This window comes from Lepus europaeus, chromosome 10 (assembly GCF_033115175.1).
Source record: "Lepus europaeus isolate LE1 chromosome 10, mLepTim1.pri, whole genome shotgun sequence".
Taxonomy (NCBI): domain Eukaryota; kingdom Metazoa; phylum Chordata; class Mammalia; order Lagomorpha; family Leporidae; genus Lepus; species Lepus europaeus.
This window is the reverse complement of record NC_084836.1, coordinates 121,588,086-121,601,150: the sequence shown is the minus strand read 5'-3', so window position 1 is coordinate 121,601,150 and position 13,065 is coordinate 121,588,086. Positions and strand designations below refer to the sequence as shown.

The window sequence follows — 13,065 nt, the reverse complement described above, 5'->3', positions numbered from 1 at the left end:
ACGTAAGCACAGCGTGTCAGGCCCGGGAGAGAAGTGGCTAAGTGGCTCGCATGATGTGGACGCCACAGCTCATGCTGCAGCGCTGGGAACCACAGTTCTGAACCCGAGCTCGCCACAGATGCCGCTGACCCGGGAGTTCCACGATGCGTCTCTCAAACCGACCCACGTCCACAGGACTCAGAGTCCGTACCTTTAAATCGAGACCGAGAGAAAGATACTCCAGGGTTCAAACGGGTTTCTCACTCACAGCGAGATCCTGTAGGCGGCCGATTGCACTTCCCAAACGCTCCGCTCATGTCACCTTCCCTGTTTCTATGTTCACATTCTCCAGGGTGGGAGGAATGAAGGCGGCCCCGGGGTTCAGGCTGGGGCCCAGGAGGGCGCGAGAGCGGCTTCGACAGTGCCCTCTCGCCTCCCCCCCCCCCCAATTCTAACTACAGTTTCTAAAGCTGGGTGCTGAGTTTTCTGGCCTGCAGGGTGCCCCCCCCCCCCAGCTCCACTGAAATGAACCTGTAAGAAGGCACCTGCCACCTGGGCGCGCAGGCTGCCGGTTTCTGTGTTTAACGCTTGCTGTCCAGGATCCGGAGATGGACGGATGGACGTCTTGTTTTGCCGCAGTAACAATGTTTTAAAAAATCCTGTACTGCCTAGAAATTGAGATGGTCCTGTTGTTAAAATCTGTTGACCCAACAGCTTGGAACTGTCCGCCGGGACTCCTGTGCGCTTTGTGGAGCCCAATTTTCCAGCTGTGTGGTGGGGGGGTGGGGTGGGGGGGATGGGGGGAGCAGAGCCGCGGTTTGCATGGCACCGCACGGTGCTTGTGCGCGTGTCCGGCGCCAACACCTGCAGTCTCCCTACAGCTTGCCATCGGCCTGGACTTTTCTAAGAATGCAAAGATTTTTGTTCTTACGGTTGTGATTTCTTACCAGCAGGATTTTTTTAAAGCTCGCATCTGCTGCTTTTTTTTTTTTTTTTTTGTAACCACAGATTTCCGAAGCTGTCCCTGGTTCTCCCGGCACTGCTCTCCCCCCACCCCCCCACCTTGGCGTCTGTGTTTCTTAGCGGCTCCTGGGCCCAGAGCCGGCCCCTGGGTCTCCGGCCCCATCCCGCAGCGAAGGTTTTCACGCGTCTTTCTCCCTGCCAGGATTCAAAAGCGTCTTCAAGGCCGATGGCCCTTCTCCCACTCTGGAGGGGCCAGGTCCCCGGCCAGGAGGGCTTGGGGCGCTCGGGTGGAGAAGCGGGTGCGGGCTCGCAGCGGCCCCAAGGATCAGTCTCCCTGTCCCCCGACGAAAGTGCGGGGACGCGGGCGCCCAGGGCCAGCCGTCCGGGCGAGGCCTCGGCCACGTGTCCGCGTTTGTTGCCGGAACCTCCCCGTGCCGCACCCTCTCCATCACGGCGGCCCCGGGCGCGCCCGGCGGGGGCGTCACAGTCGGGCCGGGCCGGGCGGGGCGGGGGCGGCGGTGGCGGCGGCGGCCGCCAGGTGCTGGGGGCCATGGGGCCGGTGGCAGCGGGGGCGAGCTGTGCGCGGGGGGCGAGCTGTGCGCGGGCGGCGCGGGCCCTGGGGGGCGCCCTTCGCCTCGACCCCAACGCGAGCGCCTGGGCGACGGCAGGCGCCGGGCCCCGGGCGGGCTCCGTGTGCTCGGCGGGCCCGGGGTCCCTGCCCGGCCAGTCCCCGGCCTGGACCCGCGGCGGGGGCAGGGGGCTGGTCAGTGAGCTGCAGGACTGGAGCGCGTCCCTCGACTGCGCCCCCGACGTCTTCCACCTTCGAGTGCGGCTGGAGGAGACGGGCGAGATGTTCCGCGTGGGCAACTGCCGTAGCGACATGACCGTGCGGGAGCTCAAAGAGGAGCTGGACTTGCTGGCCGGCATCCCCTTCAACCTGCAGCGGCTCCAGTACCTGGACCAAGGTGGCCCCCGTCCCCACCCACCCCGCAGCACACTTGGGACCTGAAGCCCCAGAGGGAGGCCTGCCTATGCCTGGGTGGGGGGACCCTAGGTAGCAGCACAAACCCCCAATACCTTGAAACCCCAGATGAGGGGCCACTCGGGGTCGGGCCACCCGTGGGCTCCACGATCAGGACCCCAAACCCCCCGATCTCCAGGCAGATGCTGGCCCACATCCTGCCCACATTGGCTGCCTCTGTCCCCCCCCCCCCCGGGGGGGGCCAGTCCTGTTCAGCCAGAGCTGAGCCCTTGGAGCCCTAGCAGGACTCCCCTCGCCCCAGGCCTGGGCACTCAGATTCCCCAGGTCTTCATGGGGACAACGCCAGGCACGGGAGGCTCCTCTCAGCAGGGCCCCGAACCCCAGGGCAAACCTGCCCCATCAGGACCCCAGATGGACAGCAAGCCCTAAGTGCCGAACACAGAATCCCCAATCCTCCAGCCAGCCATGTCCACACAAGGGGGAGGGGGCACAGCCCAAAACAGACCCCTCTGTCCTCACGACCCCCAAATCCAGAACAAACCCGTCCCCTAATCTCCAGGCGGACATGACTGCCTCGGCACCCCTGGTGCCCCATTGAACTGCAAGGCTGGTGAATGTCAGCACAAACCCCGCCCACCAGGGGTCCCCAAACTCAGAACAGAACTCAGATGTGAACCCCCAATTCCCAGTCTAACCATGACCACCCAGAACCCCCAACCCCCCAGCAACTGCGTCCACACAAGGATGCTGAACCCTGAACAAACCCTGCCCCAGGATCCCAAAAGCCAGCACCAAGCCTCCCCAAGACTGAACCCCAAATCTCCAGCCTGAGCCATGGCCACCCCAGAACCCTGAGTCCTCTACAGCCAGGTCCACACAGGCTGTCAGAGCTCGAAACAAACCCTGCCCACTTTGGGACCCCCGAACCTGTAGTAAACCTGGCCCCAAGTCCCCAGGCTAGCCGTGTAACCATCACACGCCGGCTCCGTCCCAGCCAGATCCACACAAGGATGCCAAAACTGAAACAGAGCCTGCTGACCTCAGGACCCCCTGTCTCAGTGCAGACCCCAGGCTGCCCCTCACTCCAACAGAATCCTAAATCCGGGAGCCGACCCTGCGCACATCATGGCCCTGCGTTCCCGAGCAGATGTGCCCAGTTCTGAGCCTCCCATCTCCAACTGACCATTTGTGCATCCAAACCCCAAGGCATCAGGCACTTCTGTGTGTGGAGGGATCTCAGAGCCCAGATGAGCCCCCCCGCCACTGGACCCCTCTCGTTCAAAGCTGTGTCTGCCCACATCTGAAATCCAGCCCCCAGTCTCCCCATCACCACCTCAGAACCCCAATCCCAGAACGTGTCCTCACGAGAGAGCCAAAGAAGGAGACAAACCCTGCAACCAACACAACTCCAAAGCTCGAGTCAGACCTGCCCATATCCGAGCCCCTGTCTTCACAGACCCTGTACAGCTCAGCACCCCAAGGCTGGGCCAAGCATGTCAGGGAGGAAACCAAGGTTCAGGTCAAGCCCTTGCCCACAGGACCCCGGAACGCAGAGCCCACTGTGCTGGTGTTTGAAACCCAGATCCTTCAGCCACTCGCCTCCAACCCCAAATTCTAGGCCAGACCCCACCGATAATCAGGACCCTGAATCTTGGAGCAGGTCATATGACCACCGAGACCCCCAAGCCTCAGGGCAGACCTGCCTGATTCCTAGCCCCCGACTGCCACAGTACCCAGGGCTGCATCAGGACCCCAGGCAGGTCCTGTCCTTACAGGGGACCCCCCACACCATCCACAGAGCTCGCTTCCCTCAGAACCCCAAAGCCAGAGTAAACTCTGCCCTTGTCGGCACCCTGCATCTCGAAGCAAAGCCTAGCCACATCCGAAGCCCCAATCTGCGTTGGAATCCCGAATTCCCACCTGTGTCCTTGTCCGCGTCAGGAGCTCAAAGCTGGCCCGAACCGGAATTAGCACCCAGCACCCGAAGCTCACCATGGCTAAAGCAGGACCCCAGGTCCTCTGTCCAGGCAGATCCCGTGTGGGAGCCCCGTGGAGCCCATTTCTCCTTGATTGGTCTCCCTCCCTCCCCCCGAGGGCGTGGCTTTCCCTATTCCAATTCCCTACAATACTTAGGATATGAGAACAGGATCAAAGGCCCTGGGCTCCATCCCTCCATCCTCTCCCCACTGGGTTAAAATCAAGGGAAAACACTTCCAAGAAAATGAAGTATTGAAAAAAAATTAAAAAGCCTGTCTGTGCGGCACAGAGGATGTGTAGAGGCAGAGTCAGACTGCAGGTGTGCCGCAGGGGCCGGCACAGTGGAGGCAGCTGGAGACAGCGGCTCCGCACAGGCTCGCCCGCACGGCTCCTGGGGAGCAGAGCCGTGTGGGCTCCGGGCTTCTCCGGGCCGTTCCGCTGTAGGCACGAATGACTCAGGAAACTCAAAATGTAGACTGGAGGCCAGAAGCGTTGCTCTCTGTCAAACAGGGTAAGCGTTTCCCATGACGTTTCTTTTCCTGGAGGAGTGTTGGATGCTCCTGGGGCATTGGAGGCTTCATTTGCAAAGCCAAGTGTCTGGGGCCGTCTGTGTCTCAGGGCTGGATAGAAGCGAGGTGAGTTATTGGAGGACTTAGCAAGACTTCCAAACAAGTAGCGGGAAAATTATGTGTCCCCAGCGAGAGATGTGTGCACCCCTCCTGTTGTTTTCACGGATGAGCTCTACTGAGCAGTAAATTCAAGGAAAGCTCGGAGGGACCGGGAGAGGGAGTGAGTAACACTGATGTCACAGCGCCATCACTCAGCAGTCGCTTAGCAACTGTTAGACGCGTGCCCTCTCTCTGCTGTCGCGCCCCTTACCGGGGACGGCAAACAAGGCTTGGTTGTCGGGAGAATCTGGGCCGCTGCCCGCAGCAAATCATGGGCTGACGCCGCTTCTGCTCACCCCCGTGTGTGCAGGGGGAGGGTCGGATGAGCTCATGGGTGTGCAGGGCCCCAGATGCACAAATCTAAAGAGGTGAGCAAACTCGCAGAGGACTTGCTGGCGACTCCGGGCATTGATCCAGCCGCTGACGCTCAGTATTTGTTGACGTCCAGGACAGGGGCTGCTTGTTGGATTCCCACAGGGGCCAGTCTGCATGTGGGCATGGTGCCCTTGCGTTTCTTCCAGAAACCAGGTTGTATCGGTGTCTTCAACGTTGTCAGGAAGTCAGGCTGTCTCCCGCAGACTCACTGCTGGCGATCCTCCAGGTTTGCGCCACAGCAGGACCTCGGTGAAGAGACTCGCGAGTCCATATTCCCCGTGCACCCCCGCCCGCCGCCCTTCTGGTGGTGATCACGTGGGGCCCGCAGAGCCAGGGGCGCGAAGCGGGTGATGCCAAAGCGAGGCAGGGCTGCGAGGCCGCCTGGCTGCACGCCAGCCTCGCACACCCCAGTCTGCTCATCCACAAATGGACGCCAGCCTGCCTTGGCGAGCTGTCATGAGGATTCAAGAATGTGGGGACGGAGCACAGGCCCAAGGAATCACTAAGTAACGTACTTAGGGCACAGCACAAGGCAATCATTTGGTCACGAAACCAGAAATCATGCGGGTTCCACTGTCTCAGGGTGCACGCTGATTCCACCGGGCAGACTGGACCGTGGTCTGCTCTTGGAGTGACAGGTGGCCGCGCGAGGCAATGTGAGGGCCTGTGTTCATGAAGGCGCAGGGCAGGTGCACTCCCTTCGGGTGTTCTCCATACAGTCTCGTCCAGCAGCTCTGACGGTCTGCCCCGGAGGTCCGTGTGTCCTTTCTTGTGGGTAAGACACAGGCCAGGGCGATGGCACGGACTCGGGGGTGGGGGGTGCCCACGTCGCGTCTTCCGCTGCCGCAGGTTAACAGCCCACATTGTTGATTGGCAGGAACTTGGTGAAGCTGTGGCTGTCCCCTGGTGGGTGGGAGCCAGAGATGCTGCTAAGCTTCCGAGGACACCAGGCCAGCCGCCCCGGAGTTTCCAGGCCAAGCCAGGGAGACCCTGCTGCAGGCCGAGTTTGATGGATTCCAGTGGCTTTGCTGCCGGCACCTGTTGGCCGGGTGGTGACAACATCAGAGTGGCTCAGTTTGATGTGTACCAGTGGTAGGACCACCGTGGGCTGTGCCTGTAGATCTATTCTATGTAGATCTATTCTATGTAGGTCTATTCTAATTTTTGAAGATTTTATTTATTTATTTGAGAGGTAGAGTTACAGACAGTGAGAGGTAGAGACAGAGAGAGAGGTCTTCCATCCACTGGTTCACTCCCCAGATGGCTGCAACGGCTGGACCTGCGCTGATCCCAAGCCAGGAGCCAGGAGCTTCTTCCTGGTCTCCCATACAGATGTAGGGGCCCAAGCACTTGGTCCATCTTCCACTGCTTTCTCAGGCCACAGCAGAGAACTGGATTGGAAGAGGGGCCTCCAGGACTAGAACTGGCACCCATATGGGATGCCGGTGCCACAGGCAGAGGATTAACCTACTGTGTCACAGAGTCAGCCCCAATGTAGATCTATTCTATGTAGATCCATGTGTCTATTCTATGTAAATCTGTGTGTCTATCCCATGTAGATCTACGTGTCTATCCCATGTAGATCTGTGTGTCTATCCCATGTAGATCTATGTGTCTATCCCATGTAGATCTACGTGTCTATCCCATGTAGATCTGTGTGTCTATCCCATGTAGATCTATGTGTCTATTCTACATAGATCTGTGTGTCTATCCCATGTAGATCTATGTGTCTATTCTACATAGATCTGTGTGTCTATCCCATGTAGATCTATGTGTCTATCCCATGTAGATCTGTGTGTCTCTTCTATGTAGATCTGTGTGTCTATCCCATGTAGATCTGTGCGTCTCTTCTATGTAGATCTGTGTGTCTATCCCATGTAGATCTGTGTGTCTATCCCATGTAGATCTACGTGTCTACCCCATGTAGATCTACGTGTCTATTCTATGTAGATTTGTGTGTCTATCCCATGTAAATCTGCGTGTCTACCCCATGTAGATCTGTGTGTCTATCCCATGTAGATCTGCGTGTCTATCCCATGTAGATCTGCGTGTCTATTCTACATAGATCTGTGTGTCTATCCTATGTAGATCTGTGTGTCTATCCCATGTAGATCTGCGTGTCTATCCCGTGTAGATCTGCGTGTCTATTCTACATAGATCTGTGTGTCTACCCCATGTAGATCTGTGTGTCTATCCCATGTAGATCTACGTGTCTATCCCATGTAGATCTGCGTGTCTATCCCATGTAGATCTGCGTGTCTATTCTACATAGATCTGTGTGTCTATCCTATGTAGATCTGTGTGTCTATCCCATGTAGATCTGTGTGTCTATCCCATGTAGATCTGCGTGTCTATCCCATGTAGATCTGTGTGTCTATCCCATGTAGATCTGCGTGTCTCTTCTATGTAGATCTGTGTGTCTATCCTATGTAGATCTGTGTGTCTATCCCGTGTAGATCTGCGTGTCTATTCTATGTAGATATTCAGGGAGTTTGCGGCACAAGACGACCCCACGGACTCGTGTATTTTTCGCAACAGGACAAGTTATAATTACAGATTATTCTGCTTTTTTTTCTGGCTTCTGTTTGAGCCAAGCTGAATTAATTTTCTAAACAGCGTTAGCGATGACAGACTCATGCCGAGTTATCAAGTGAGGTTTGTGTTCAAATCCTGCAATCACCTTTGTGGCTTCCAGGGTCGGATAATCTCTTACCCAGTGCAGCAGTTTATCTTTAAAACCCACTTTTTCCAAAGCAGACCCTCCCTGCCCTAGGCGTGCTGATGGACGACGCCACGCTGCGCTTCCACGACGTCGTCCCGGGGGGCGTGGTCTCGCTGTGTGTCTGGCACTATGACGGATGGACGGAGCTGGTTTTGGCGGCGGTGGAAGGGGACCCCAGTAAGGTGCCTTCATGGTTCTTTAAGCGGATTTTATGTTTCACAGAGCGACTGTGTGTGCGTGTGTGTGTGGGCGAGTGGGAGGCTCAGGACAGGCCAAAAAAAAGGGGGGAGCCACGTCCTAGGTGTCAACGCGGGGTCGGGCGCCTCCATCTCCTGCTAGCGACCTATAACCCCCTCCACGGCCCCCCCCAGAGTCAGGGCAGTGTCGTCTCTGTCCACATGACTGTTTTGTAAACTTGAACACCTGATTAAACCGTGAAGGAAGAACTCCAGGGACCTTGGGCACGCGTGGCCCCGAGCTCAGGCCTGCGAGCTATGTGGGACCGGGTGAGGACGCATGGCGGGTTCCCCACGGTTCCCTGGCTGGGCAGCGGGCACCTGCTGCCAGCCGGACCTCGTGCTCAGCGTGGGGATGGCTTTGTGGGGGGGCAGTGAAGGGGAGAAGGTGGAGACCAGGACGCTCACCCTCCGGGAGGCCGGCACACGTTCTGCCTGGGGAGAAACTTCAGATGCAGAGCCTGCTGGCGGGGCGCGGTTGCTGGAGGGGCCCGGGAGGAGGCAGGTGAGGACGGGCTGCACGCACCATGCCATGCCCGTGGGGTGGTGGCCAGCCCAGGCCCTTCCCTTGTCACCCTCCCGGCCGCCCTCACTTCCCCTCCGCCGCCAGCCACTTGCTTTGCTGGCTCTCTCTCTCTCTCTGGCTGTGGGGTTGTTTCCTGTCCGAGCTGCCACCCCTCGTCCTGTGGCCTTGTCCCTCCTGCCCCTCCTGCCGGACCCTGGGACCCAGTTCCTCTCCGTGGGAACCCGCAGGCCGGGGCAGCAGGGGATTACTGCTGCGCAGGCAGGTTCACAGCGGCCCCCGGGCGGCTGAGACAGTGGGCACGGAAGGGGGCGGAAGGGGGCGGAAGGGGCGGAAGGCGGCTTCCCCTCGGCCGGCTCCCCGGGGGCCGCCCGCTGCACGCCGGCTGGTGTCGTCCTCCATAGTCACGACCACCTTCCTCTGGCCACGGCAAAACTATTTTTCTCCGTGTCAGACTCTGGCAGGAAGACCTTCCTGCCTCGCGCCCGGCTGACCCATGGTAAAGTCGCATTTCCTGAGCACGTATGGGGCGCGAGACAGTGTCCCTGGGGGCCGGGCTCCCCCGCCCTCCCGGCCTCTCCCCTGACTGCCTCGCCTCCCCCCGCCCAGCTCTCCTGCCTCGGGATCACTGAAGACTCCTTCTACCGCACCACCTACTCGAAGCACTTTGAAGGCGAGACGTGGAAGCAGTGGGTAGCCCGGCGGGCGTGCGTGGCGCTGTACATCACCTCCCACAGAGGCCACGCCGAGGCTGTCCAGTACCTTCTAGAACACGGTAACTTGGGAGAAAGCCTGGCAGGCCCCAGACCTGTGCCTTTGGCAGCCAGCAGCCCTGTCCCCAGAGGGCCCCAGCCCCCTGCCCAGGCAGGTGCCCGCAGGACAGGCCGCTCAGGGGCGGGGCCCCTCCGGTCAGCCACAGCGACAGGGACTCCAGCACACAGGAGACCCCCTGCAGGGGATGCCCCGAGCAGCAGAAGCTGGGGTGCGATGGCCAAGGGCAGGCTGGCCAGCATCCACACCCCCAGCTCCCCTCTGCTCGTCCCACCTGCACTTCAGGCCAGGAATGACCCCCCCCACACACACACACACAAACACACACACACTCTGTCACCTCCCAGCGGGACACAGGGCATTCTGTGAGACTCTGCAGTTTGCTCGCTGAGACTCAGACAATTCGAGAACAGCACACGCGAGGCGCACACAGCCCAGGCCACGGCCTCTTAGCAAAGAGGAAGGGCCGGTCCCCTGGGTGTGCAGTCTGCTGGTCCTGTGGAATCCAGTCCATGGTCAGGGGCTCAGCAGGGGCTTTGCTGGGGGTCTCCCGCCGGGAGCCGGGCCCGGCCTCTCTCATCCCTGTCTCTGCAGCTTGGCCTCCCCGGGTGGGGCCGGGCGGGACAGAGCTGTGGGCCAAAGGCTGCCGGGCCCCGAGGCTCTGCCCCCTCCACTCCCCACATCCACCTTGCGCAGCCCAGCCATCCTCTAAGCTGACAGCCGTTTGCACTTCGCTGCGACTGTGAGGTACCTAAGGCACCAGTGAGAAAGCTACAGTCGGCTCTGCGGGTTGTGTGTTGGCTGGGAGCAGGCGCCACAGTGGGCGCCGCCTGTTCCACACGTCACCGCCTCCACCCAGCCATCGCTCACAGAAACCGCGACGCGGCGTCAGCCGGATTTAATTGAATTGCCCTGTTTTCTGTGTCATATTTGTTACCCAGAATCTGAGTCAATTCAACAAGTCGGCACTGGACACCTGTCATTAGCCCCTCCGTCTGCGGGGGGCAGTGCGGGATGGGCGTGGAATGGTGCGAGCCGCGTCCCCGGTGCCGGTCTTGGGGCACCGGGCTGCTGACGGGGATGACAGCAGCCATGATGAGAACCGGCAGTTTTCTGCTCTTACGGAGTCTCGGAGGCCAACTCAACAGACCAACAGTCAGCCCTCCCCTCCGCGGATCACATTTGGGATGTCCTGAAGACCCAGAGCTGCGTGGCAGCTTCTACAGGGGATTCATGGGGAGGGGGAGATGGAAGGGCACTAAACCCACAGAAGGGGCAGAGTTGGCCCAGAGATAAAAGGCTGAGAGTGTTGTTAGCAACAGGGACGGCGTGTGCAAAGGGCCTGGGGCAGGGTGTGGAACAGGGTAGGTGTGAGGGACAAAGACGGCAGTGTAACTGGAGTCTTGGTAGGGGTGTGGGAGAGGACAGTGGCGGGGGGGTAAGGGGCAGGTGGGGTGAGAGAGCAGCGAGGGCCCAGAAGACTCCCTAGTGGGCAGGGGCTGCCTTTGAGAGGCGTCGTGGTCTCTGGCTGCAGACTGGGAGCGAGGCGGTGCCGAAGGAGGGCAGCCCTTGCCTGCTCTCCGCGCACTCCCGCCCAGCCCTGAGCCCGGCCGTCCCACTGTCTTATTTTCCAGGAGCCGACTGCTCCAGCAAGTCCCCGCTGGGCCGCACGCCGCTGCACGTGGCCGCGGCCATGGGCCGCGTGGACTGCATCAACCTGCTCTTCCAGTATGGGGCGTCCATCCGGGACAAGGACGCCAAGGGCGAGACCCCCATCGCCGTGGCCCGCCGCCTGAACCGCAAGCAGAGCGAACGCCGCATGTTCCTGCTGCACTGGATGGCCAAGTCGGCGGCCAAGGGGCGCGACCCCACCCTGCGGAGGTCACTCCCGAGAGCCCAAGGGGAGAAGAGCCCCGAGGAGCCCCACTGAGCTGGGGGGCGCTGGCAAACACTGTTCTTGTGAACCAGCGCGCTGTCCGCGTGCAGGGGGTGCGGCAATTGTCAACTCGTGCCCGCTTAGCCGCCCGCTGCCGTGAACTGCGGGCCATGGGTGTGGGGTGGCGGGCGCCAGCCGTCTTCCAGAGACCGCCATGTGCCCTGAGAGAGCAGGACCAGGAGCACCAGCGGGCACAGCGCTACTGCTAGGCGGCAGAGCCGGCGGCGGCCCTGTGGGAGCGTGGCTGTGGGTCCCACGGCGGGTAATGGATGTTGCAGAAGCTTCTCAAGGCAGGGCCAGGGAGACCCTGGTTCTCAGTACAGCGCGCTGCTTGGCTGTGCTGGGGCGGCCCGTTGCCCTGGGACGCCGGGAAGCGGCGGCAGAGACCACGGCCACCACGTCTCCCCCAGCTGCAGACGACCTTGCCTTGCCCCCTGGGACCTGCACCACACAGCTCACCTCAAGGTGTCCACGCTCGACCCAGGCCCCCGATCATCATGCACAGGGCTGCCTGTGTGGGGAGAGAGCTGGGTGCGGGGAACGAGACGTGAGCCGCAGGCGGGGGAACATTCCAGAGCTTTCCGGAGCGGTTTGATAGGGCGACCTCTGATTCGAAAACGCCGCTCTGGGAACCGAGTGTGGCGTGTCCCTGAGTGGGGACAGCCGCGGCGCTGCCCCCTCCCCCCCGGCTGCCCCCTGTGCCCCTCACAGCCCAGGAACCGGATTCTGCTTTTAAGCTAATTGGCTGTGTCCCCTGCTGCCCGAGCAAGAGGGGTCTGAGCCGATGGCGCGGCGGTGCCAGCCCGGCCATCTGCTTGACAGATCCGTCGGGGGGAGAAAAACCGCTCAGCATCAGCCGTGTCAAAAAGCCAGATCTTGTTTTTGGCCGGCGCGCCGAGGTCCATGGGCAGATATCAAATGCCCCGGTCCAGGGGTTGGCTCGTTTAGCTAATGAGGTGCACGGAGGGGCTGCGCCGGGCCCCTTTGAGCTTACCAAGTGGCGCGGCTCCAGGCACGCCGCAGAGCTTTGCTCTTAGCGGGGGCCGACTGCCTGGCCCCGGTGCCAAGCCTGCTGGGGGCCGAGCGCCCCCTCTTCACGTGCCCCCACTGAATTAAAGACTCGGCCAGACTTGGGGTAAGTGCCCAGCTCCCCCCGGTGACATTTGCTCAGGGTGTCACAGGGGCCTGGGGAACGAACTCTGGAGGAGCCCGCTGGTGAAAACAAGCTTGGGGAACCGAGGCGGGGGGCCACGGAGGGAGCCACGGAGGGAGCCACACAGGGAGGGAGCCACAGAGCAGCCAAGCTGCTGTCGGCATGGTCTGTTCATATTTGACAAAATTTTTTTGAGGACCGATGCTGTGGCGTAGCCGGGTAAAGCCACCTCCTGCAGTGCCAGCATCCCATATGGGTGCCGGTTCGAGCCTTGACTGCTCCACTTCCGATCCTGCTCTCTGCTGTGGCCTGGGAAAGCAGTAGAAGATGGCCCAAGTCCTTGGGCCCCTGCACCCATGTGGGAGACCCAGAAGAAGCTCCTGGCTCCTGGCTTTGGATCGGTGCAGCTCTGGCTGTTGCAGCCATTTGGGGAGTGAACCAGCAGATGGAAGATCTCTCTCTCTCTCTGCCTCTCCTTTTCTCTCTGTGTAACTCTTCCAAATAAGTAAATGAATCTTAAAAAAAATTATTTTTTGAGAAGTGTGTCTGTTGAGAGGCAGAGGGAGGCACAGTCACCACGCCAGCGTCCCCAGTGTGGCCCCAGCCTGCACTAACGACGCCGAGACCCCGGTGCGAGCCGCCCCTGCCCACTGCTCCCGGTGCCCCTGCAGAGCTGCCGGCTGAGCACACTTCCGGTGTGGCCCGATTCCGCTGTCACACTGCCTTGTTTGCCGCGTTCCGGGAGCCGGGATCGGAAGCCCCGCCCCCCTTCTTGCCAGT

General features: G+C 60.6%; 1 protein-coding gene across 1 annotated transcript; it reads left to right on the top strand.

The window, feature by feature from the left end:
* The first annotated feature begins 1,777 nt into the window (after positions 1-1,777).
* ANKRD60 (ankyrin repeat domain 60) lies at positions 1,778-11,126 on the top strand. The gene is made up of 4 exons (XM_062202580.1): positions 1,778-1,907; positions 7,718-7,848; positions 9,035-9,200; positions 10,831-11,126. Exons 1-4 carry the CDS (start codon positions 1,793-1,795, stop codon positions 11,124-11,126), a joined length of 708 nt encoding a protein of 235 aa, XP_062058564.1. The 5' UTR covers positions 1,778-1,792.
* Positions 11,127-13,065: the final 1,939 nt, after the last annotated feature.

Coding starts and splice junctions, on each gene's coding strand:
- ANKRD60 (XM_062202580.1), top strand. CDS start 1,793: ATGTTCCGCGTGGGCAACTGCCGTAGCGACATGACCGTGCGGGAGCTC. Junction 1,908..7,717: donor GCTCCAGTACCTGGACCAAG/GTGGCCCCCGTC, acceptor TCCCTGCCCTAG/GCGTGCTGATGGACGACGCC. Junction 9,201..10,830: donor CCAGTACCTTCTAGAACACG/GTAACTTGGGAG, acceptor CTTATTTTCCAG/GAGCCGACTGCTCCAGCAAG.